This window comes from Psammomys obesus, unplaced genomic scaffold, assembly GCF_907164565.1.
Source record: "Psammomys obesus unplaced genomic scaffold, mPsaObe1.curated_primary_1811, whole genome shotgun sequence".
Classification (NCBI taxonomy): Eukaryota; Metazoa; Chordata; class Mammalia; order Rodentia; family Muridae; genus Psammomys; species Psammomys obesus.
The window spans coordinates 62,848,206-62,871,369 of record NW_026585644.1 but is presented as its reverse complement, the minus strand read 5'-3'; the positions used below and the strand labels follow the sequence as shown (position 1 = coordinate 62,871,369).

Sequence of the window (23,164 nt, the reverse complement as noted above, 5' to 3'; positions counted from 1 at the left end):
TTCTAGGTTATGTCCATGAATGTACCTTGGTTGGAGTATCCGTCTCAGAAAATACCCCTGAGCCCAGATATTTTGGTTCTGTTGTTCTCCTTGTGGAGCTCCTGTATGTACTCTCCAGGTCTTACTAATTACCTTCTTTCATATGATTCCCTGCACTCAAGATCATCCTGAGTGAGGTATTCCAGAAGCAGAAAGACACACATGGTATGTACTCACTTATAGGTGGGTACAAGAAGGAGGACCCAGGGTAAAAGGGATAATCCTCACTTAGAAAGACAAAGGGGAAGGACACTGGAAGAAGGAGAAAACAAGAAACAGGACAGAAGCCCAACACAGAGGGCCTCTGAAAGACTCTACCTAGCAGTGTATCAAAGCAGATGCAGAGGCATAAATTTTAAGGAGCTCCCAAATAAAGTAGCGTTTGAAAAAGTAGCACCAACAAACACTCTACTGCTGCCTCCCAAGTTCCAAGTCACCATTAACCATGTCCTGGATTATAATAAACACCTAATTGGACTCTGCCACTTTTTCTTTTTCAAGTGCTGGGGATTGAATGTAGGACCTTACAGATTCTAGACAAGTGGTCTACCACTAAACTACACACTGTGTCACATCCTGGCCTCCCCCGACTTTTCTTTTGTCTTTGCTTTCAACACACGAATGGAAATTTTACTAATTATTTTTACTTTTTACTAATTATTTTATTTCTGATAAATATATTCTAACATTTTACTACTTCATTCAGAGGGGAAAACAAGCCTTTCCCTTGGCTCTTTCAATATAGCCACTTTTTCTGTTGTTCTTAACATCTTATGGATGTTCTGCCCTAGGGCTTGCATCAGTGCCCCTTTTCACACAGATAAGCAGGCCACTGGTTTGCCTTCTCACTCCACCCCATTAGCACTACGCTCACATTTCTGGTTTCTTTTCTTCCATAAAATTTATTGTTGACTGATATAGATTTTCAAAATACATTTTTTTACCTCCTTTTTCTTCTCAGCTCACCTCGTTGTGCAGAAGGCAAGCCCTGTGACAGCAAGTATTTTCTGGTGTTGTTGATCCATAGCAGTGTATGGCATAGTTAATGAATTAAATAGCATGGTACTTATTTCAGTAAGCTGCTTTTTTTCTGAGCACATATAGATCATTTTATAAGCACTTTATGATTTGTAAGAGGAGGTAAACTATTATGAAAAGTAAGCATAAGTCAACTGAAGAAAATTCTTAGTGTTAAGACTTACAATTATCCATCCAAAATATTATGGCTGGTGGTAATCCAATTGGAGGTCTACAGGGAAGCACCAATGACTGACCATTTTGAAGTATTATTGGTTCAAGTCTTTCTTTGGTCCACAAGGGCGACCCTGTTAAGCAAAAACCAAAAATCTTCTTAGCTATTTCTTTATGCAAAAATAAAAGAAGATAACAAAACAAAAAAGTCACCCAAAGATTTTGGGAAATGTAACTTAGAATTTACATATATTAATTAATGAATTACTTTAAAATTTACTTTAAAATAGTGTGTTAGAATAAAAAAACACATATAGACACAATAGTAGAAGGGAAGAAAATCTCCTTTATTATCATTGGCAGTGTAACTCAAGCCACTACTCCATTGTTTAATAATTTACACTAATACATCAATAAGACATTGTCTTTTATACAAGCAAGCTCTCCAAAGAGAATGGGAAAAAAATTAAATGTCAACAACAAACTTGCTAAATAAGAATATATATACATTTGAATTTCATATGGTATTATATATGTATGCTTACTTATAATATTGGTAAGAGAGTATATGATATATTAATGTCAAAGGTTTTAAAATAGCATTTCAGAATAAGATAGTTTTATGTACATATATATAAGGAAAGAAAATACTGATTAGAAATTATTTCTATGAACGAAAAGACTCATGAACAATTTACATTTCTTTATGTACAATTTTAAATATGTAATTTTAAATGTTTTCAAAATAACCATAACTACAAATGGCCATTATTCTTTAAATATAATTAAGGCTGTTGAGAGGATTTTAACACTGACTACTGTAAAAAGGGCCATCAAATCTTAATGCAAATTTGAAACAATTGTTAAAAGAAATCACATAGTAATTTGTTAACCATATCATAAGAATTTATTTTCATCTTATAATAAACTACACAAGAAATAAATATCTAGATCGATTTAGGGAATAAACACCTTTTTTAGCCTTGTTCTTTCATTCAGGACTTGGATAAAGGACACAATGGATTGGCAAACACTAGGCTGAGGAGCTTGCTAGGTTGTTAGCAGAAAATAGTAGACATTAATTTTATGAAAGCCAAAGTGAGAATATTGGAAGCTATGTTCTTGCTTCTTTGGTCATATTTGGATAACGTGACAGATGATGAGCTGGGTTGACAAACTACTTACTAGACGGGCGGACAACAATGCTGTTAGAGACAGCAGCTCCGCGCTCGTTCCTTGCTGTGCATTGGTACACTCCCTCGTATGTCTCTGCTTTTCCTTCAGCCATGATGTTGATGATGAGTGTTCCTGAGCCATGCTTCATGGTGACCAGAGGGTCTTTGTCTATGTCAAAATGAGTTCCATTACGAGTCCAGGAAAAGCTGCCCAACACATCAAAGATTAAAAGTCATTAATAGTCTAGAAAAAAATAGGATTATATACCCCTTTAATAATAGGTTTTATGGAGTTTCAGGAGTAATTGTTAGATTTCAATATTTAGTAAAAGGTCTCCATGCTTAAAAGATTATACCAAATCACGATTCAGAAAAAAAGTGCTGTTTTTACATTTTGAGGCATATACTTCTTTAAAATCAGCTCAAATCTAACACAAATTGCCTGCCATTTTTTTTCTAAGGAAAAAAAAAAACACTTTTCAAGGCAGTCTCTGAACTTCATTAACAGTTCACATAGTTAAACTGTTTATAAAAATGTGCTCTAAGCTGACAAGAAAAGCTTCCGTAAGTATTGATTATCTTTGAGTGAGAAGCTGATCATATCTGTTTCAAGTTACTAAAGTATAAAATTAGAGCCTTGGAGAAGAGTTAAAACTCTGGAGTATTTTAAATGTTAGTTTTAAAAAATGGTAATTCTATGTAAGGTGCACTTTAGGATTGTTAATTCTAGAAATAATTATATATATATATATATATATATATATATATGTATGTATATTAGAAGATATACCAAATTGTCAACCAAGATTAATTTTTTTTCAGTTTAGTTACATAAAAAATGTCTTTCTATAAATGTTATGTGTTCATGTGACTAAATACTTCCTAATTAGTCACACCTTGGTGATGGTGAGATGATGGAGAGAAATACATGTCAAACTTTCCTGTGTTTTTCAACTTAGATTTCTTTTCTTACTATTTATGCTTACAGTGGTGCTTACAAAAGCTAGGACGGGAAGTGGTAGTGGTGCAGGCTACACTTACCTCATGGACAGAGGTCAAGAAGACTGAAAAACATACCACACTACACAGGACAGGTTCATTCTCACAGCAAAAAATCATTACCACTAACTCCTGAGAAGTCTGGCCATACAAGTATGGTGGGCATTAACTAAGAATGAAGCTCAAAGGCACATTGAGGCCTGTTTGAAGCTGGTTTTCAGCAATATGATTGGGTTACAATATGTTTTGGAATAAAGCTTTGATGGAACTGTTGACATACATAGGTATCTAGAATCAGGTGTATAATATATAAATTTGCCATAAAATACCTAAAACATTCCTACTTTTATTAATTATAAATTATTATGCCTTGTTACTGTTAGGACCAAATAAATAATAATGATGTGCACAGCTGATTTTATATGAAAGAGGTTTATTAGATGGAGATGAAGACAGAGAGAGAAGGAAAAAGCAAGTCATGATAAGGGAAAGGGGGGGGCACCCCAACAGAGAAAGGGGAGAAGGCAAGAGCTAAGAGAGAGACAAAGCGGTAGGTTGATCCTTTTAAGGAGCAATGTAACCACGCCTGCCAGGTGTGGCTACCTGGCCTGCTACACATAATGGCATCATAGGTTGCTAGGCAACCCAGAAGCAGGCTGCCTAAATACTAACATTCCTCCTTTTTTTCTATAAATAAAAAATGAGGAGCTAGAGCTGCTTGTCCTAATCCTGAAGCACACCAGTTACAATTTAACAGTCATGAATTTAATTGTTATAATAGTTACTATTTTTAACAATCAAACTCTATAGAATTCTCCACATTACTGGACTAGATGGTGTGTCACTCTCTGTAGGGGCCTCCATAGATAGTCCAGCAGGATTTCCCTAAGTTTCCCATCTTTATAATGTTTTGTTTAGACTGGATTATGAAGTGCTAATGCTAAGATCCACATAGACAACCCCAATAAGTATAGAGAACACTGTATGTAGGACTATTCTATGGCCAGTATAGAGGTAGGAGAGTTCGTAGAATCCATCAATTCAAATTATTCTTGACTTTTCAACATATGAAGAAAACCAAGCTCAAATAAAAGGGGTTTGGCCTTATCAAAAACCATTGGTGTGAGAACCAAGATAAGAGGGTCTTTTCCCATCATTCCACAAATTATGAGCATTTTACAGAAAAGATGGATAGTAAAATGCAAAAATCTGGGTTTAATCAAATGAGCTGTAATTAATCTGAGAGATGAGACAATGAACCAATGACTGATACTTTAGAGATATGCAGAACCTAAGAAGATACATTAAACACCTTTGAATGGCTGAAATGAGCCAGGGAGTTGGTTAGATAAACAAAAGGTAAAACAAGTACTATCAAAAATAGGATACAGGCTTACCTTGGAGGAGGTTTCCCTTTGGCCTCACACTGGATTACAATATTCTCCCGAGGATCAATAATGTAGTTTTTTGGTGATTGTTGAGTGATGGTTGGAGGCTGCACCACTTAATTGTAAAACAGAGAATAATGTAAAGAAATAAATGATTTACTATCATGATAGTAACCACTTTTTCAATATTAAAATCACTTGCCTTAGATTAATATGTCACAATTATTCTTAGTTATTTGTTGTAGCAGTAAATCATTAGTTTTTCAACTAAAACTCAGCTAAAGTTGAGAAGTCAGGATATAGCTTCCCCTTGGTAACAATCATACACACTACAAAGTACATTTTCCCAGACCAAAAGTCTGGGAAAATAGTTACTAATACCAATCTAATATTCAAACATTGTTTTTCTGATGTAACAATGAGAAATTCATGGTTCTTTCATTTCAAGTGATGTCTGTCAATATAAGTATGAGGTAGATTTGAATCTTTAGTAGGATAGTCACTGACATAACATTCATTAGTATGCTAATGATTTAAATTAATATATCCTGGGGAAACTTTTGATAAACTCATATTTAAAAGATTGTTAAATTGGAGTCTTGACATGCCTTAGAGCCAGGAGGTAGATGGATTAGGAATAAAGAGAAAACACTCCTATGTGGACTAGTAATAAGATTGGAATTCTTTTTCCTAGGGGGCTATGTTTCTATGTGCTCTTCAAAATGTTACCTGGTCCTTTACTGTGAAACTGTAAAGCTAACAGTTTGACCCAGAGCAATTCATCCTGAGGAAAGCCAGTCTAGATAGTGACCTTGAGCATGCTTGCTCCAAGTTGCTCTAAAACTATGGTCTTTCCTCTTGTGAGATCAGGATCTTTCCTCTTTCCTCTAAGTGAGATTCTTATTAGAATGGGAAGGCACTTTAGAGGCCAGCAATTTCAACCTTGTTTGTTATTCAGAGAAATCAAACAGCTTGACTTCTCTGAAAGGCACCAAGCAGAGACTAATTCTCACCTAGTTTCTGCTTGGCCAGTGCTAAGCAGAAGGGGCGATATTCACACAAAGTGGTGGTTGGCAACAAGGAGCAACTTGCCCTTGCCTTTGCCCTTCCAGGGATCTTTGCATTACCATAACCAGGGCTGGTATAGAATTGTTACCTGTAGAGGGAGAGGGCAAGCATGTCTCTATACATCTCACAATGTGTAGAGCATTTTCCCATGACAAAGGCTTCCCTGGCCCCCAGTGCAAACATGTTGCGGCATCTTTGGGACTGTGCAATGAAGTAGTCCTGTTCCAGCTTGCTTTGCTGAACTTTGGACCTTCCTGCCTTTATCTTGCTGATTTTCAATGCTAGTCAGCAGTTTTATCTGAAGGTTAATGGCTCTCTGTTTGTTGTTGTTGTTGTTTTAGTTGGGAGACTTGAACCTCAACCCCTGTAAGCCCTCAGAAGGAAAGGGAAGTTCAAAAGTTGACCTGGCCTCCAACTGTGACTAGAAGGATTATTAACACATTGTGTAAAAATTTTTAGTAGATGCCAACACTGGGATTGTTCAGTTGTGCTTCAAGCATTCTGATTTGGGCCAGGTTCATTTTGCAGTGATCAGTCTTCAGATTCTGGGAGTACAGTATTTGGGATAATAAAAGGAATTCTTGAGGTCCTACACTGTCAAAATAGTGAAGAGAGATGTTGATAGAAGGGATTCCTAGGAGTGATTTAATCCAGTCCTTCTTGGGGATGGTAGGAGGTAGATGAGATGGGGTAAGACAGTGCCAGACATGCAAATTTGGTGGTTTCAAATGCAGGGCTTCCCCTCCTGTGCCTGCAGCTGTACCAGGAGTTTGCCATCTGGAGGTTTCTTTTTGAATAGTGCTTAGATCATATTGCAATTAACAAATGCTTTGTAGGGTCTTACCAAGAGTTCTCTGTTTAACTCAACATCAAAGGAAAATGTATGAAACTGGACCATCTTTTCAGTGGATGATAAATGCTACCCAGCTGTCAGAAGCAGCAGAAATTTTTGCTTATAGGAAGCCTCCCAGGAGCGATATGACTGAAGTGGTCTGTCTTCTGTGTATTTCAAAACAAGCTTCTAATTTGCCAGACTTTTTCACTTATAATTCTAGCAACACTGTTCTACCCAGTGCTGAAGGCTAAAGCTGAGTGAAGCTTCTGATATACACCCAATTTCCAAACCTCTGCAAAAGATGTGTCTGTTCCAGTTGATGGCATTTAAAACAAAATAATTATTCTCCCTACATTTTTTTTTAACTTTCTCATTGAGTTACATCAGATGTGAATACAGCTTGGATGTTAGTAGAACGGCAGGTTGGCAAAGTAGTATCAAAGTCTCCATAACTCATGCAGGTTATAAACATTATATTTGTACCTTAGCATTCAAATGAGGTACTTGGCTATAGTAAGCAACATGCTTAAAAAAACACTAATCACAAAACATAATTATGTTTATTTGATTCACACTATTAATTCAAGAAACAAGGACACGGTCACATTTTCACACTGCCTAGTAATTTGTAGAAAGACACTTACAGTCATCAAGAAGCTTTGCTTTTTTCCCATCAGTATCAGCAGGTGAGTGGGCAAAGAAGATTAAAGAAAATCAGATGTTAGTAGTCAGAATGTTAGCACTCTAAAGATAAAAAAGGAGCATTTTGTCTACTTGATTTGACCTAGGGAAAAGAACCCATATTGTGAAAGTTAAAATTGTGACATTACAATGTCACAATTACATTACAAGAAAAAGAAAGTGGGTACTCTTGTTTTGCTCTGCCCCTGCAGCAGCTTCTCACACCAGCATATGGGAGAATAAAGGCTACGCTGAAGGGGAAACAAAGAAACAAACAAAACAAACAAACAAATAAACAAACAAACAAACAACTCTTCCAGGGTAGGAGTAGCTAATTCTATCCTATACACATTGTGCTGTACTGATAACTGTGCTCAATTTGAAAAATAAATGAAATCTACAATTGAGTTGTCACATTATGTGTAGTGTTCAATCTTATTATTCTGGACACTGATGCACATGATGATACCTCACGATTGAATCTCACTACAATTTTCCATCTGAGTCAAATCCAACACTGATTTAAGATTCTCACATTTCTGTGGTTACTCTTCAAGATGGTTTTATGCTATTAGCATATTTCTGCTTTGGAATTCTCAGCCACCCAGATTGCTGGGTCCTGTAAATAGTGCCATTTTGTATGCTGAAAAAAAGGATGTGTGGAATGAGGATGTGTTTGCAGTTTCAATCATTCTGCAGGGCTGCCTGTCATTACAGCTTGCAAAGGTTAATGCACGAAAGCCTAGGCTACTTGTGACATTATTTTCATTATGCCTGTGTCTCTTCTCTTTTAGCTGCCATAATTAAGTTAGCCCTAGGTGCCTGTTTCCCCTGATGGTTTGAGCAGTCATATTAAGGAGGAATACTTTTAACACAAGAGAGAACAAAGCATTTCCCCTACTGCTTTTCCCTCTTTTCAGTGCATCTATTTACTTATTAAATAAGTATATTTACTCCTGCTTTAATAAGCTTAAGAAAATGCATATTTCAATTAATATATTTACATATTTTAAATTAAAGATGAATAACTTTAAAAATGAAAAGGCTTCTTTTTGTTGCCCCTTGGTATAGAGAAGCATGGCCCAGGAAATGAGCTGAGTGTGCAAGAAATCTGTCTCTTCTTTCCAACGACAGCTGCAGCTTCTGCAGCAGAAAAGGACACACAAGCAATTGGATAACCCCAGGAAACAGCTATTTCCCTTGCACCTTAGAAAGCTTGCCAAACGGATGTTCTGTCCAGGAAGCTAATGGTTTTAAAGAGGTTATGTAGATTGGGGGGTAAATGGGAAAATCAATTGTGAAGTACAGTAATTGTTCAGATTTGAAATTCTGCTTTCTGCTGCAGGAACATATCCAGGAGGAAGTCAGTTTTGTCTTTATTATCTATGAACAAACCACTCAGGCTAGGAAGACTATAATGTACATTGAACATTTTGGAAAATGAGAGTGAGAAATGCAGTAGGATCAGGATAAACAAAGTATGAAGTATGGGTGATTTGGGGATATTGTTTGAGGATTAGCAAGACCATTTTCTGATTTTGTTTTTTTCAGAGATGCCTCAGTAATGAAGGGAGAAAGTGACACAATAAAAACAATAAGTGGGAAGGGGCTCTGCATCATCCTTGTAAAGTGGTTCACATGGTCCTTCTACAAAGCTTTGCCCACTGGGAAGATAGGACAGTTGAACCAGTTTCTTCTCAGACCACTCCCACCACTGTACGCAAAAGACACCTGAAGCAAAGATAAAGACAGCATGTCTAGACATTTTCACTACCTTTTCTTCAGTGTCTTCATAAACACCAGGTGCTGAAGATAAAAGCCAAATTAATTTTGACTAGCTTTTCAGTGTCATGCAGACACTTTCCTCATAAACACAGCTCAGGGTGATGGTAAATGCTGGAAGGTTTGGTCTTCTGGTCTAAGAGCTTTAAACTGTTAATACTCACGATCAAGAGGTACATCCAGGGCGTTAATCATCTGGCACAGGAAGAGGATCAGGGGCACCCTCCCTGTAGATGAGTGCTTCTTTTTCAGCATTATTTTAAGCTGCACCAGCTTTACTCCTGCTGAGACCCACACACAGAATTTCCTTTTCTTCTTTCAAAGATTTGTGTGCCACGTTTAAATAAATTTTCATGCAGCGAGCTGAAAAAGGATGGGATAAGAAGAATAATTATGGCATACTAAAAGACAGAAATGAAGAGTGAAAATGTACACCTCAGAAAAATCAGACATGAATTAATAAAAGAAGCTGAGTTTTAAATATTTAACCCAGAGACTGGAATAATTATTTATTCATAAATCTAAAATCAGTTCTGAAATATTTGTGGTGTTGTCAAGCAAAATCTGCCCCCTTTCCCATTATTATGATTTTTCCATATTAAATATTTGTATTCAGGCTCTCTGAAGCCAACCATATCTTTGTAATAGGTAAGGAAACCCTGTATTTGAAGACAGTTAAAAAGTGAGCACTGAGTCTTCAGAGGGAAGGGGCCTCTTCATTCTGAAGAGGCTCTGTAGGAGAGTTCTGGGCATGGCCACATGTTTCCTTCAAACTCTAAACACTGATGGAGAAGATGAACTCTGACAATCGAGATCATCTTACTTACTCTAGTTTCAGAGCCAGCTGAGGTTTGGGTTCCAGGCTATCCTCTGTAGTCATTCTCCTCAACAGTGCTGATTAATTATTCTTTCTTGTGAAATACTGGAAGTCACCATAGTAGTTCATTACATCCTTTAATATGTCTTTAAAATCCTCTATGATCTGGCCTGGTTTATTCCACCAGCTTTCTTCCACTTCCTTGTAACTATTTTCTAGATGATTTCTTTCCATTTTTCTTGTGTTTTTCTCTAGTCCCTCAGTATGCCTTGAACTCTCCCACCTTCTTGTTGTAGTTTATCCCATCCCTTTACCTGGAAAGCTTTATCCATCCTATTTGCTTACCAAAGTCCTATTTGTTTTTCATAAATCGCTTAAGACATCCTTTTCAAGAAACATCAGCTGATCACTCAAACTAGAAGGCATTCCATCATTGCCTCTGAATTTCTGAAATTTCTCATTTTATAATACTGTTCATATATATATATATGTATGCATGTTTGTATGTAACATGATCTCGGCACCTAGGAGGCTGACACAAGAGGATTGTTGGGAGTTCAAGGGCATCTTAAGCTACATAATGAGTACAGTTCAATTTGGGCTACAAGCAAGGCATCGTCTCAAAACAAACAAAAAAACCCACAGATAGATAGATAGATAGATAGATAGATAGATAGATAGATAGATAGACAGACAGACAGACAGACTATGTGGGCTGTCTTTTCCTCATCTCCCCATCCTTCTGCCACCCTGCCTAAAAAAGCATCACACTGAAAGCCTTAGCTCTGTCATAGAGACAGATGTCTGCCCCACCTGGAAAGAAAAGTTTTTAGTGTCTTCTCAGGAAGGAAAGACACTTGCGAGCAATGGTTCTCTTAAGAGGGTGAAAGGGGGGGAAAAAAGAGGGTGAAAGGAAATGACACTATTATAACCTAAGGTAGTTTTTGTAGGTTTAATTATATATGTAATTTTTAAGAAGTCATGTATTTTCATAATAACCATCATTTCCGCCAAAATGCACTTCTGCAGGCTAGAGACTGAATCTCTCTTATCCCTGACAGCACCACAGTAGCCTACTTGGAACATGGAAGGAAATAAATAAATATTATAGTAACAAAATTAATGAATGTAAGAAAAAAGAACAAAAAAGAGCCTTAAGATCCTTGAAATGATTGTATAACAGGCTAACCTGAGCTATATTTATACTATAACATTCAGTTTCCAGACCAGAATCTAGTCATCATAAACAAATCAGTTGTAATAAAATAATAGATCAGCACATGGGATAAAGCACAAACGTGAAAAATGAAACAATGTAGATAATATGTGTTGCTAGCAACAGAATTCAGATTTAAGTTTGGTTTTGATGGACTTCTTACAAAACAGATACAAAGAAAAAAACTAGCTAATGGTAGGCATTCTGCTTATACAAATATTATTTTGTGAATTAAGCATTCACACTATGTGGTTTAAGATCCAAAAATTTTGTCTTTTATTATGTTATTAGTCTCTAGGAAGCATTTAGGTAAAGAAGCTTGTTAAAGCATTTCTGACCCATATTTAAAGCAACCGACCTTTCTGTGTGCACATGGCATATCTCCACCATAAAATCACATTTTTGTAGGTCTCCTCAGATCTGTCAGATTTGCTGTTAATTCTAATTCAACAAAAGCTTCAGGGAAAATAAAACAAAGGGCACTAAAGCAAGTAGATCTTACATATAACATATGCTGAGCAAACACAGCAAAGTTAAACTCTGAGATACACACTAGATGACTGCGTGATTCATGAGCCATGTTAATTCAGTTTATTAGATTTAAGTACTCAGCCCTCTAAACAGGTACTAGACAACTCAAACACTTCCCCAAATCTGTACTATACACTACAATGCCTATAGGATCTTAAATAACTACACAGTTTCTAAGTTCTTCACTTGTTATATATTTTGCTGTTAGGCCCAGCAAGAGCCTAAATATAAGAAGGTATGAAGAGAACTCAGGAAACTAATCATCCATCGATGCAAAATCGCAAGAGGTTCATTCTGACCATTGCACAATGGGGTCACCCCTGCTGGTTAGCAAGGAGTGGCACAGGGAGACAAAGACCTTAGGTTTTTAAAAGGCAAGGCATGGGAATTCTAGGGGTTGCCTTCTTGGCAATTCATGATTGGATGAGGTATTTAACTTTTAAAATAATTGGTTGGTTCTGGGCACCCTTAGGTCTGGTCAGCCCTGTCCAGATATCTCATCTTCAAGTCAGTTTGGAATTTCCTGCCATATATGAGATATAGCCACGGTTAAAGGTGGGAGAGTGATTAACTCATCCCGTGTCTATTATGAGGAGTGGGGGTTACAGGCTTTGGATCAAAGGTCAGGAGAAGGATTGGGGCCATTTGGCCCAGTTTCCAAACAAAGCTCATCTCACAGGCGCCAGCCGGTGATTTTCTCTCCATTTCGTAGAGATCTCTGCTTGTTTTCTTCCTTATCTCTGCCCTCACAGATGGCTAATGTCAGGAACTTTTACATTCCTCGGCTCTCTGGAGAAGCACTTAGAGGCTTTAATTAACATGGGCCTAAAACTTGAAAATATAAAGAAACATAGGTTACAAAGTTAGTCTGATTCTTTCATTGCCTCATGTTTTAAAGTATTAATTCTTCCAAAACAGAAAAAACAATGAGACAAGCTTCATATATAACTATCTTTATCCTTTTAAAGTATACATGGAATTAATAAATTGCGTATAAAATCAGTGTGCACTATAAAGAAAAAAATCAAGTTTTAGAGAAATGGAGAAAGTACTTACTTAAAGAGGCATGAGCAAATAAATCTTCACACTATTGGGAGATTAGGAACTATAACACTGGAAAACATGGTCTTTCCTCAAAGGTTGAACGTTAATTGCACAATTATCCACAGATTATCTCCAGTGCATATTCTTTTAGGGCAGGACAAAGTAATGTCCTGCCTATCACTGACTCCTACTGAAGAAAAATCACCCACACTTACATGACCTCAAATGTGACATGCCAAGCACTCAAGGACAGTACTCAATTAAACTACAAGTCAAAAACACTGCCGGAAAACTGAGCTTTCCCTCAGTGAAAGGAATGTGTTCTGAATTTGCACAGAAGAAAACTCCTGCTTTGCATCCATAGTGTTCAATGCCCTCCCCACCAGGAGCCGCTTGCCTTGTATTTCACCTTGGGAGATGACAGTTATTCAACAGTATAAATAATAAATAAATAATAATAAATAAAGAATTTAGACCAAGCTAAATTCTTTGTGTAACTAGAGTAAAAGGAATAAAGTCCCAATGTGAAATAACACACCAGTTACACACATGTCAGCTTGAAATTTTCAAAAGATATTTACTATTAGACATTGTAAAGCATGCTTGAAAAGTATGCCCTGATAAGTCACTTTAATATTTAAAATCACCCATGCTGTTAAGATGATCAACTATATATTTTTATAGTTGATAAAATATATAGTTATCAACTATATATATAATATAAATGTATAGATATTTTTATAGTTGATAAAAATATATTACTATATATTTTTTAAGAAAAAAACCCCTAAAGTTTTGACAAAAGATTCATGCAAAACCCCCCAAAAAGTAGCTGTAATGTGGCTTCCTTAAGAAGTCTTTGTTTTTAGAAAGAAAATAAAACCTGTTTTTCTCTCAAACGAGAATTGAAGTTATTTAAATTGTTAAAAGTTAGCTCTCCTGCAGGACAGGAAGGCCATTTTCTTCTGTGCTGTTTGAGCTTTTCTGTATCCAACATGGAGAAAGGTTAATGCTGAGTTCAGACAGCTGATCTACATTCTTCAAGCCAGTGAACAAAATAGTGATATACCTGGACAACCACGATACACTAATTACTGCCAGTTATGGCCCAGCAACAGCTGGCCTTTCTGGCTGCATACCCACTGGATGTGGCATTATCCTGAATGTTTTCCAGTATCTGTATCCAACTAAGGGATGGTCACTTGTTATGTTGTAAATATTTTTACTGTAAGGAATAAGCACATGAATGCCACCCCTAGCTATTCCTGTGCTTTTCAGTCACAGATTTGTATCTGAGTCCATGGAGAGATTAGAGACAAACTCCTCCACAAAGTCACAGTTACACTAGTACGACTGCAGGTCACACCAAGCTCAGTAAAGCCTATCTGAGGTATGGACCACAGAGACTTCAAGGATCTCTTCAAATAGCAGGGATAGCTGTGTGAGGCTTTAAAGGGGGTGTTTCTAATTTCCTTCATGTCAAAGGAATCTCCCAGTAGATGTCTACAAAGAATCAATAACTATAATGAAACAATATCCAAGGAAAGATAAAAAATAACAGGTGTCTTAGGACTTCTATTGCTGTGAAGAAACAACATAACCAAAAAGCAAGCTAGGGAGGAAAGGGTTTATTTAGCTTACACTTCTATATTGCTGTTCATCATCAAAGAAAGTCAGGACAGGAACTCAAACAGGACAAAATCTTGGAGACAGGAGGGCATGAAGGGGTGCTGCTTACTGGCTGGCTCCTGATGGCTTGTTCACCCTGGTTTCTTATAGAACTCTGGACTATCAGCCCAGGGGTGACACCACCCACAAGGGGCCCTTTCCCATCAATAACCAAGAAAATGCCTTACAACTGGATTTCATGGAGGCATTTTCTCCATGAAAATTAAGGTTCTGTTCATTCAGATAACCTAGTTTGTGTGTCAAGTTCATAAGACTAGCCATCACAACCAGCGATAATGTATACTAGTAAAAGCTCAAACTCTTCACTCCTCAAAGTACTGTAACTGACTGTCCTATCTGAAGCTTTTTAAAACAACAGAAAATAGAAAATCATTTAACAAATGAGGGGAGATAAATCCTAATCACAATAGCTACTGTTCTAGTTTGCTGTCTATTGTTATGATAAAACACTCTGGACAAATCACGTTGGGGGATGAAAGGATTTATTTAGCTAATACTTCCAAATAACAATTAGTCATCAAGGGAAGTCATGGCAGCAACTCCATGTAGAAATCAGCAACTCCACGGAGGCAGGAACCATGGATGAAAGCTGACTGTTGACTCGTTCTCTCCTTCACTCTCTGGCTCATGCTCAGTTAGCTTTCTTGTATAGTCCAGAGTCATCTGCCTAGGGATGGTAGCACCCACAGTAGGTTAGGCCATCCTGTACTAATCAGCAATCAAGATAATCCCTTAAAAACATGGCAATAGGCCTATTAGATATAAACTATTTCAAAACTGAGACTGCCTGAGATGACTCTAGACTGTGTCAAATTGACAGCTGAAGCTGTCTAGAATAACTATATTAAGTGCTTCTGTACGTGTAGGAATCCCACTTAGGGTCCTCCCCATAGGAAGTTATTCTGTCTTCCCAACAATCCCCCAAAGTAAGTTCTAGGGCTGATGACAAGATGGCTCCATGGGTAAAAAGTACTTGTTGCTAGTCTGATGACTAGAGTTTAATTCCCAAGGTCCACATGATAGAAGGAAATAATGGGCTCCCACAAGCTGCCCTCTTAACTTTTACACATGTGCCACCACATACACAACGTCTCTCCCCAACACAATAAATGCAATAAAAATTAAAAACAAATTCTAGCATGCTATTCACTGATAAGGACTGCATAGTGCAGGCTGGTAGTCACCTGCTGAGGACATACAAACACACAATATATGAAGCAGCAGGTCTAGATAGCTGGTTCTTATGAAAAGTTCTGCTGCTTCTATTCATTTTACTGTCACATCTTTTAAGAATCCAGCATCTTTCCTCCTTCCACATCCAATTACTCTGAAACTAGTCTATAACCAAGCACAACTATCAAATCTCATCCTTGATAACTTTTTAAATGGCTAATGGAGTCTGACTATGTACAAAGGATTTTTACATGGATGCTCATAGCACTCTGTCAGGGGTCTTTCCACACTGTGTTCCATGTGAATAGGAAATAGGATTCCTCAAATTATACCACATTACAGCCCTGACCTATTAAAAGAATAACAAGCTAAGATAATAGAAAGGAGACATTTTTTAAATGGCTGATTTTACACATGGGTAGGTAAAGGCAAGGGGATTGAGAGTTCAAAATCAGCATGGACTACAAAGCAAGAACCTGACAATAAAACAGCAACAATAACAGAGTTCATTCTGAACAGCAGTCATAAGGTAAAAAATCAACTAAGGTAAAATAAAGAGCCAGCAGCCTAGCTTTGCACTCAGGGAATGGTTACTATTAACAAGTTTCATTAATAGTTTAAAAGATATTTCATACCTCAATAGAAAAAAATCTTATTACCTTACAATGTTTTAGGTTTAGAAAATTAGATAGTGCTTTTAAGACATGACATTAGATCATCAAAAATACCAACATCTATGATAAAATCTACTTATTTCTAATACATGGTATCATATGGATATCAATTATTTTTCTGAGTATAGTAATGACAGGAAAAGAAATAACAAAATATGATATGAATGAGAGATTTAGGACAAAGCGTAAGACAGGATTAATAGAAAGTCCACATGTGCGAGGCAACAGGAACAAGGAGTGCGCCTGTTCCACACTCGTCTAGCCAGGTATCCAACAAGCACTATTCCAATTTCTTGCGGGTGATAGAGCTGACTATGAATGTAAAGGTGGTTGGAGTAGAAAAGAAGATTGTTCTTGGACAAAGGAAAGATGCACCTTTTCATCCCACCTCTAATCTAGTCACAGCCAGCTAAGCAGAAGGGAGGAGACCACCCATCCTCAGTGTCTGCCATATGCCCAAGCCTGACAAAAACTAAAAGAATCAGACACAGTGTCTGCACAAAGGTAGGTGGGATGTATAAAGGCTGTGAGATGACTTGATGACTTGAAAGGGAATTAAGAGTGACTAAATGCTTGCAAATGCCTTTCTGGGGGAAGGGTAAATATGAGAAAGGAAGAGAGAGTGGCAGCAGTTTGGAGCAAAAACAAAAGTCAAACATAGATAGCAATATGACCACCCATGAATAAGCAAAGGATATTAAGAGTGGGATGAAGGTGGAGTCAGCCAAGATCTGTAGGAGCAGAAACAGATTGTTGTGACTATGGCACTGATAGGACATTTGACAGATGATAAGCACCTGTCACCCTTGCATGGCTGTGATAACCAGGCTAAATAGCCCAGTAGCACAACCAATGTTCTAGTTCTCTACAAAGTTTGGCGGAAATCAACTGTGGGTAAGATGTCTTCTTCTCTCTTTTCCACCCTGAATTCTACCACAAACATGGAATGAAGGTAGAATATTATATGGTAGCCTGTAGAGCAGCATCCCGCCTGCCAGCCCTATCCTTATGTAGTTCCAGTAGTAACTCTGGGTTTGACTGTGTGATGTGTTTTGGCATTGAAATTCTGGCAGATATGCTACAAGCAGAGGTGTGATAAACTTCTGGGAGGTATGAACTAAACTAATAATGACTGAAGGTCCATGGAAAGAGGCCTTGGAAGGAGAAAATCATCTGAGGCTTTCTGGCCCTAGCTGAAAGCAGGAGAGTCAGTCAGTGATCTATTAAACCGAATACAACAGCCCAGCTGCCAATCCTTAGAATCACAGGGAGAAGTAAACAGTTGTTTTAAGCCCTAGGATTGTGATGTGATTTTGTTATCAGCAATGGATGGAGACAGGTTGAGGTTTTTTTTTTTCCTTTTTTTCAACCAGATATGCACCAGCACAAACACAGTAGGAGGACTGACTAGCCAAATAAACTGGTTTAAGAGAATAATGTGCCACAAAGGATAGCATCTCAACATGTGCATCTTTCCTGACAGTGCAGAGCAGGGCAGAGAATGGGTAGGAGAGCAAAGTACTCTATCTGCCATGAGAAGTCAACCTAGCATCTTAGTGCTTAACACAATATAACATGCCTATCTTGTACTAATGACCAGTAAGTGTGTGAGGTCATTTTCTCCAGTCTCATTGAGGCTCCCACTTTGTGATGCTGCCATCTTTACAAATGGCCTCCAGAGTCTCTATGTCTTAACTTCCTCTAACTAGAAGTAACACATATGTTTTTGGTTGCCATTGATTGACTCCAATCTTAGAGATTCAGGAAAACATCAGGATACAAGAGGAGTATTTAGTGGGCACTAATATTCCTGTCACAAAAAGCAGGGTCCATTTCCTGTCATCCAGAATTGCTTTAAGAAAGAATCTTAGCAGGAATATTTGGCAGGATTGACATCTTGTTCTATTTCCATGATGAGTCAGGGAGAAGAAAGCTTGGGTGAGCCAGGATGATTAATTGTGTGGGTGCTAGTTGGCTCAAGACATCTCCTCTGTTTCCTTCCAAGTTACATTTCTAAATTCTTTTTCTTTATAATTTGGCCTTTTCTCAAACAAGGGGCTAGACACAGAGACAAAGGCCCAGATTTATCAAAACACAACAGATATCATTATTACCACACCACAAGCTTTTGAAATTCTTAGAGCAACCTCTAAAAATAAATCTTACTAAGGTATCCAAGCCATGTATAATCACAACAGAACCGTGAATATGAGGAATAGAGAGTGCCAAGACATGAAGAATTGTATTTTCCACTTGTTATCAGTGTCAGGAAAGTTGTATTAACATAAATCCCAGATGCTCTTTCATATTAGGCACAGATCTCAGTTTCTACCTGATATGAACTGAGTATCATAAGGATTTATCACTAGGACAGCGAAGCAATACAGGATGTATTTTCCTCTTGGTACATTTCATTTTCTTTAAACAGACTATATGAAAATCAGAATATATTTTAAAAAAAAGCAAACCAATGATCAGCCATTAGCTCATAAGGAAATTTATCAAAGAGAATATGTACCCAGAACATTTAAATGCAGTTCAGTTTCCAGGAAGTTCAAAATTAGGAGGCCATGTTCTCTGTAGAGCATAAGCACATGAAAGCATACATGGGAGGAACTATCTTTTCTGTAATATGAGAGTTAATCAATCCCACATTTTGACTAAGCTTTGGAATAGTGTGCTGTCTGTGCAGAAAGGTTAATGTTTCAGAAATCCTCCTAAAACCATCTACACGGACTCCATAGAAAGTATATTCTACTGCAAAAGTGTGAGACAGCATTCAGAGAGAAGTATTTAATCAGCATCAGGAAGAACATGTTCCTTGTCCCACTGTCCAGTGAAAGAATCAGAACAGAAGAGATTTTTGGGTTACACTGAGGTTGATTAAGCATAGAATTACTGTCTCCATGGGTGTCCCCAGTTTGAATTTTTATATAATATATATATTTTTTTGTGGGTAAAATGAGCACTTGTATCCTAAAAATAAATACATTTATGCTTCTGGAAGTGGGGAGAAGGTAGAATGAGAAGAAAGGAGCAGGTAGGAAGACAAAACTATCATTTTAGATATAATGCATTTCAAGTTATATTATGATTTTTCTCTCTTTCACTTAGAAATTTTGGTGATGTATACACACAAATTAAGTTGAAAATCCAAAATTACAAAATATTTTCTTTAAGCATATTCAAGGTGGTACTGCAAATATTTCAATGAATAGATTTACTTAGAAAACCTTTTTGAACCACTTCAGTCTGGGGTAGTGCTAAGGCTTTCCCTTGTTCTCACGATCCTATAGTAAGTACAGGCAGATGTTAGCCATATAATACAGCAAAATCATACTAAAATCTACAGACCTAAAGAAGCTAAATGGTGGATCAATGGAACCGAACAGAAGATCCAGAAATAAACCCACACACTTATGGACACCTGATCTTTGACAAAGATGCCAAAACCATACAATGGAAAAAAGATAGCATCTTCAACAAATGGTGCTGGTCCAACTGGATGTCTACATGCAGAAAAGTGAAAATAGATCCATACTTATCACCCTGCACAAAACTGAAGTCCAAGTGGATCAAAGACCTCAACATAAAACCAGACACATTAAATCGGCTAGAAAAAAAAGTGGGGAATACCCTAGAACTCATTGGTACAGGAGAAAACTTCCTGAACAGAACACCAACAGCACAGGCTCTAAAGAGCAACAATCAATAAATGGGACCACATGAAACTGAAAAGCTTCTGTAAAGCAAAGGACACTGTCATCAAAACAAAGCAACTGCCTAAAGATTGGGAAAGAATCTTCACCAACCCTTTATCAGACAGAGGACTCGTATCCAGTAGATATAAAGAACTAATGAAGCTGAAAAGCAGCAAACCACATAATAAGTAATCCACATAAAAAATGGGGAACAAAGCTAAACAGAGAACTCTCTGTAGAGGAATATTGAATGGCAGAGAAGCACTTAAAGAAATGCTCAACCTCATTAGCCATTAGGGAAATGCAAATCAAAACAACCCTGAGATTTCGCCTTACACCCATCAGAATGGCCAAGATAAAAAACTCAAGTGACAACACATGCTGGAGAGGTTGTGGAGAAAGGGGAACCCTTCTCCACTGCTGGTGGGAATGTAAACTTGTACAACCACTCTGGAAATCAATCTGGTGCTTTCTCAGACAACTAGGAATAGCGCTTCCTCAAGATCCAGCCATACCACTCCTAGGCATATCCCCAAAAGAGGCGCAAGTACACAAAAAGGACATTTGCTCAACCATGTTTGTAGCTGCTTTATTTGTAATAGCCAGAAGCTGGAAACAGCCCAGATGCCCCTCAACTGAAGAATGGATGCAGAAACTGTGGTACATCTATACAATGGAGTATTACTCAGCAATGAAAAATAAGGAAATCATGAAATTTGCAGGTAAATGGTGGGACCTGGAAAGGATCATCCTGAGCGAGTTGTCCCAGAAGCAAAAAGACACACACGGTATATACTCACTCATATAAACATACAACATAGGATAAACCCGCTAAAATCTGTACATCTAAACAAACTAAGCAAAAGAGAGGACCCTAACTAAAATGCTCAATCCCCATCCTGGAAAGCAAAGAGGATGGACATCAGAAGAAGAAGGAAACAGGAAACAACCTAGGAACCTACCACAGAGGGCCTCTGAAAGCCTCTGCCGTGCAGACTATCAAAGCAGATGTTGAGCCTGATGGCCAACTGTTGGGCAAAGTGAATGGAATTTTATGTAAGAAGTGGGAAATAGTAAGAGCTGGAGAGGACAGGAACTCCACAAGGAGAGCAACAGAACAAGAAAATTTGAACACAGGGAACTTCCCAGAGACTCATACTCCAACCAAGGACTATTCATGGAGATAACCTAGAACCCCTGCACAGATGTAGCCAAATGGGTCCAAATGGGTTCCATAGTAATGGGAAGAGGGACTGCCTCTGACATAATCTGATTGGCCGACTCTTTGATCATCTTCCCCTGAGGGGGCAGCAGCCTTACCAGGCCACAGAAGATGACAATGCAGCCACTTCTGATGAGAACTGATAGACTAAGATCAGAAAGAAGGAGAGGAGGACCTCCCCTATCAGTGGACTTGGGGAGGGGCATGCATGCAGAAAGGGGAGGGAGGGTGGGATTGGGAGGGGAGGAGGGAGGGGCTTATGGGGGTTACAAAATGAATAAAGTATAATTAATAAAGTTAAATAAAAAATTAAAAAAGAAGCTAAATAACAAGGAGAACCCTAGGGAGGATGCTTAATTCTCATTCAGAAGGGCAAATAGAATAGGCATTGGAAGCAGTTGAAGATAGGCAATAGGACCGGAGCCTACCACAGATGTCCTCTGAAAGATTCCATCCAGCATGGGATGGAAGCAGATGCTGAGACTCACAGCCAAACTTTGGGCAGAGTTCAGGAAGTCTTACGAAATAACTGAGGGACAGAAGAACCCAGAAAGGACAGGCGCTCCACAAGGAGACCAACAAAGGCAACAAATCTGGGCCCAGCACAGGGGTCTTTTATGAGACTGTTTCTCCAAACAAGGACCATGTATGGATGCAACCTAGAACCTCTGCCAAGATGTAGCCCTTGGTAGCTCAGTAACCACACGGGTATCCTAGTAAGGGGAACAGGGACTGTTTCTGACATGAACTCAATGGTGGGCTCTTTGACCTTCCCTCCTCCCCCGAGGGAGGAGCAGCCCTGCTAGGCCACAGAGGAGGACTTTGCAGCCTGTCCTGAAGAAACCTGATAAACCAGTATCAGATGAAAGGGGAGGAGGTTCTCCCCTATCAATGGACTTGGAAAGGGGCAGGAAGGAGATGAGGGAGGGAGGGTGGGATTGGGAGGGAAAGAGGGAATGGGATACAGCAGAGATACAAAGTTAACAAACTGTACCTAATATTAAAAAAATAAAAATTAAAGAAAAAGATCTGATGGGAAATGAATAGGATTTCAAAGTGAAAGCAAAAAAGAACAAAACATATAAAGTCACCATGGTACAAAACAGTCTAACTCATGAGAAGTTGGAAGGGAGAAAGCATGAGATACAAGGAGGCATGGGGGGCTAAATGAAATGTGATTGAAGGCTTTTTTTGCCCCACCCTCCAAGATTTACTTCAAAGCAAACATTTTGACAGTATTTACATCCTTCAGTGTTGGAATTATTTTCAATAAGCTTACTTCTGTGTTTAATTGTATCATTAAACAAGGAATATTAAAAGTGGTAAAAAAAAAATCTGGGTCCAGGGAGGCCTGCTTAGATTGATGCAATAATCAAGGACCATGTATGGAGTCTCCATGTGGGCCCACTAACTAAGGGAAACAGGGGCTGCCTCTGACATGGACTCTGTTGCCTGTTCTTTGATCACTTCCCCATGGTGGGGCAGTCTTGCCAGGCCACAGAGGAAGAGGATGTAGGTAGTCCTGATGAGACTTGATACGCTGGGGTCAGATGTAGGGGAGGAAGATGGGGGAAGAGGGATGGCGGGTGTATCCAGGAGGAGATGAAGGAGGGGCCTATAATCGGGATATTAAGTGAGTAAATGGCAGAGGAAGTGACCTACAATTCTGTGCTCGCCTGTGAGCAGGCTGAGGATGAAGAGTAAGTATCCCTGGCCACACCGTTCTAGGAGAAAGCAGATTTTTTAATTCATCTAATTAGTCTGGCTAAGGAAGGCTTTAAAAGTTAGGTTTCTGTCTCTACTGAGAACTTTACAAAAGACCATTCTCAGCCAATGCCAGACCTAGGCATTAATTACTAGTCTCCAACTCTCCTCATGATCCTTAAGAGAAGTTATTTATTTATTTATTTATTTATTTATTTATTTATTTATTTATTTA

General features: G+C 38.1%; 1 protein-coding gene across 18 annotated transcripts in view; it reads right to left on the bottom strand.

Annotated features, from left to right (window-relative positions):
* Nrcam (neuronal cell adhesion molecule) overlaps positions 1–23,164 on the bottom strand; it is a 180,952-nt gene that overhangs the window by 78,007 nt on the left and 79,781 nt on the right. For 7 of the 18 annotated variants that reach the window (XM_055621111.1, XM_055621095.1, XM_055621128.1 and 4 more), the window contains exons 2-6: positions 9,323–9,521; positions 7,340–7,357; positions 4,802–4,907; positions 2,416–2,612; positions 1,242–1,364 (exon numbers count right to left, since the gene is read on the bottom strand). In XM_055621111.1, coding sequence (XP_055477086.1) covers positions 1,242–1,364; positions 2,416–2,612; positions 4,802–4,907; positions 7,340–7,357; positions 9,323–9,413 — 535 coding nt within the window. In that variant the 5' untranslated portion in view covers positions 9,414–9,521. Of the gene's footprint in view, positions 1–1,241; positions 1,365–2,415; positions 2,613–4,801; positions 4,908–7,339; positions 7,358–9,322; positions 9,522–23,164 lie in introns of those variants that run through there. The other 11 variants (XM_055621174.1, XM_055621166.1, XM_055621242.1 and 8 more) reach the window with 4 other exon arrangements.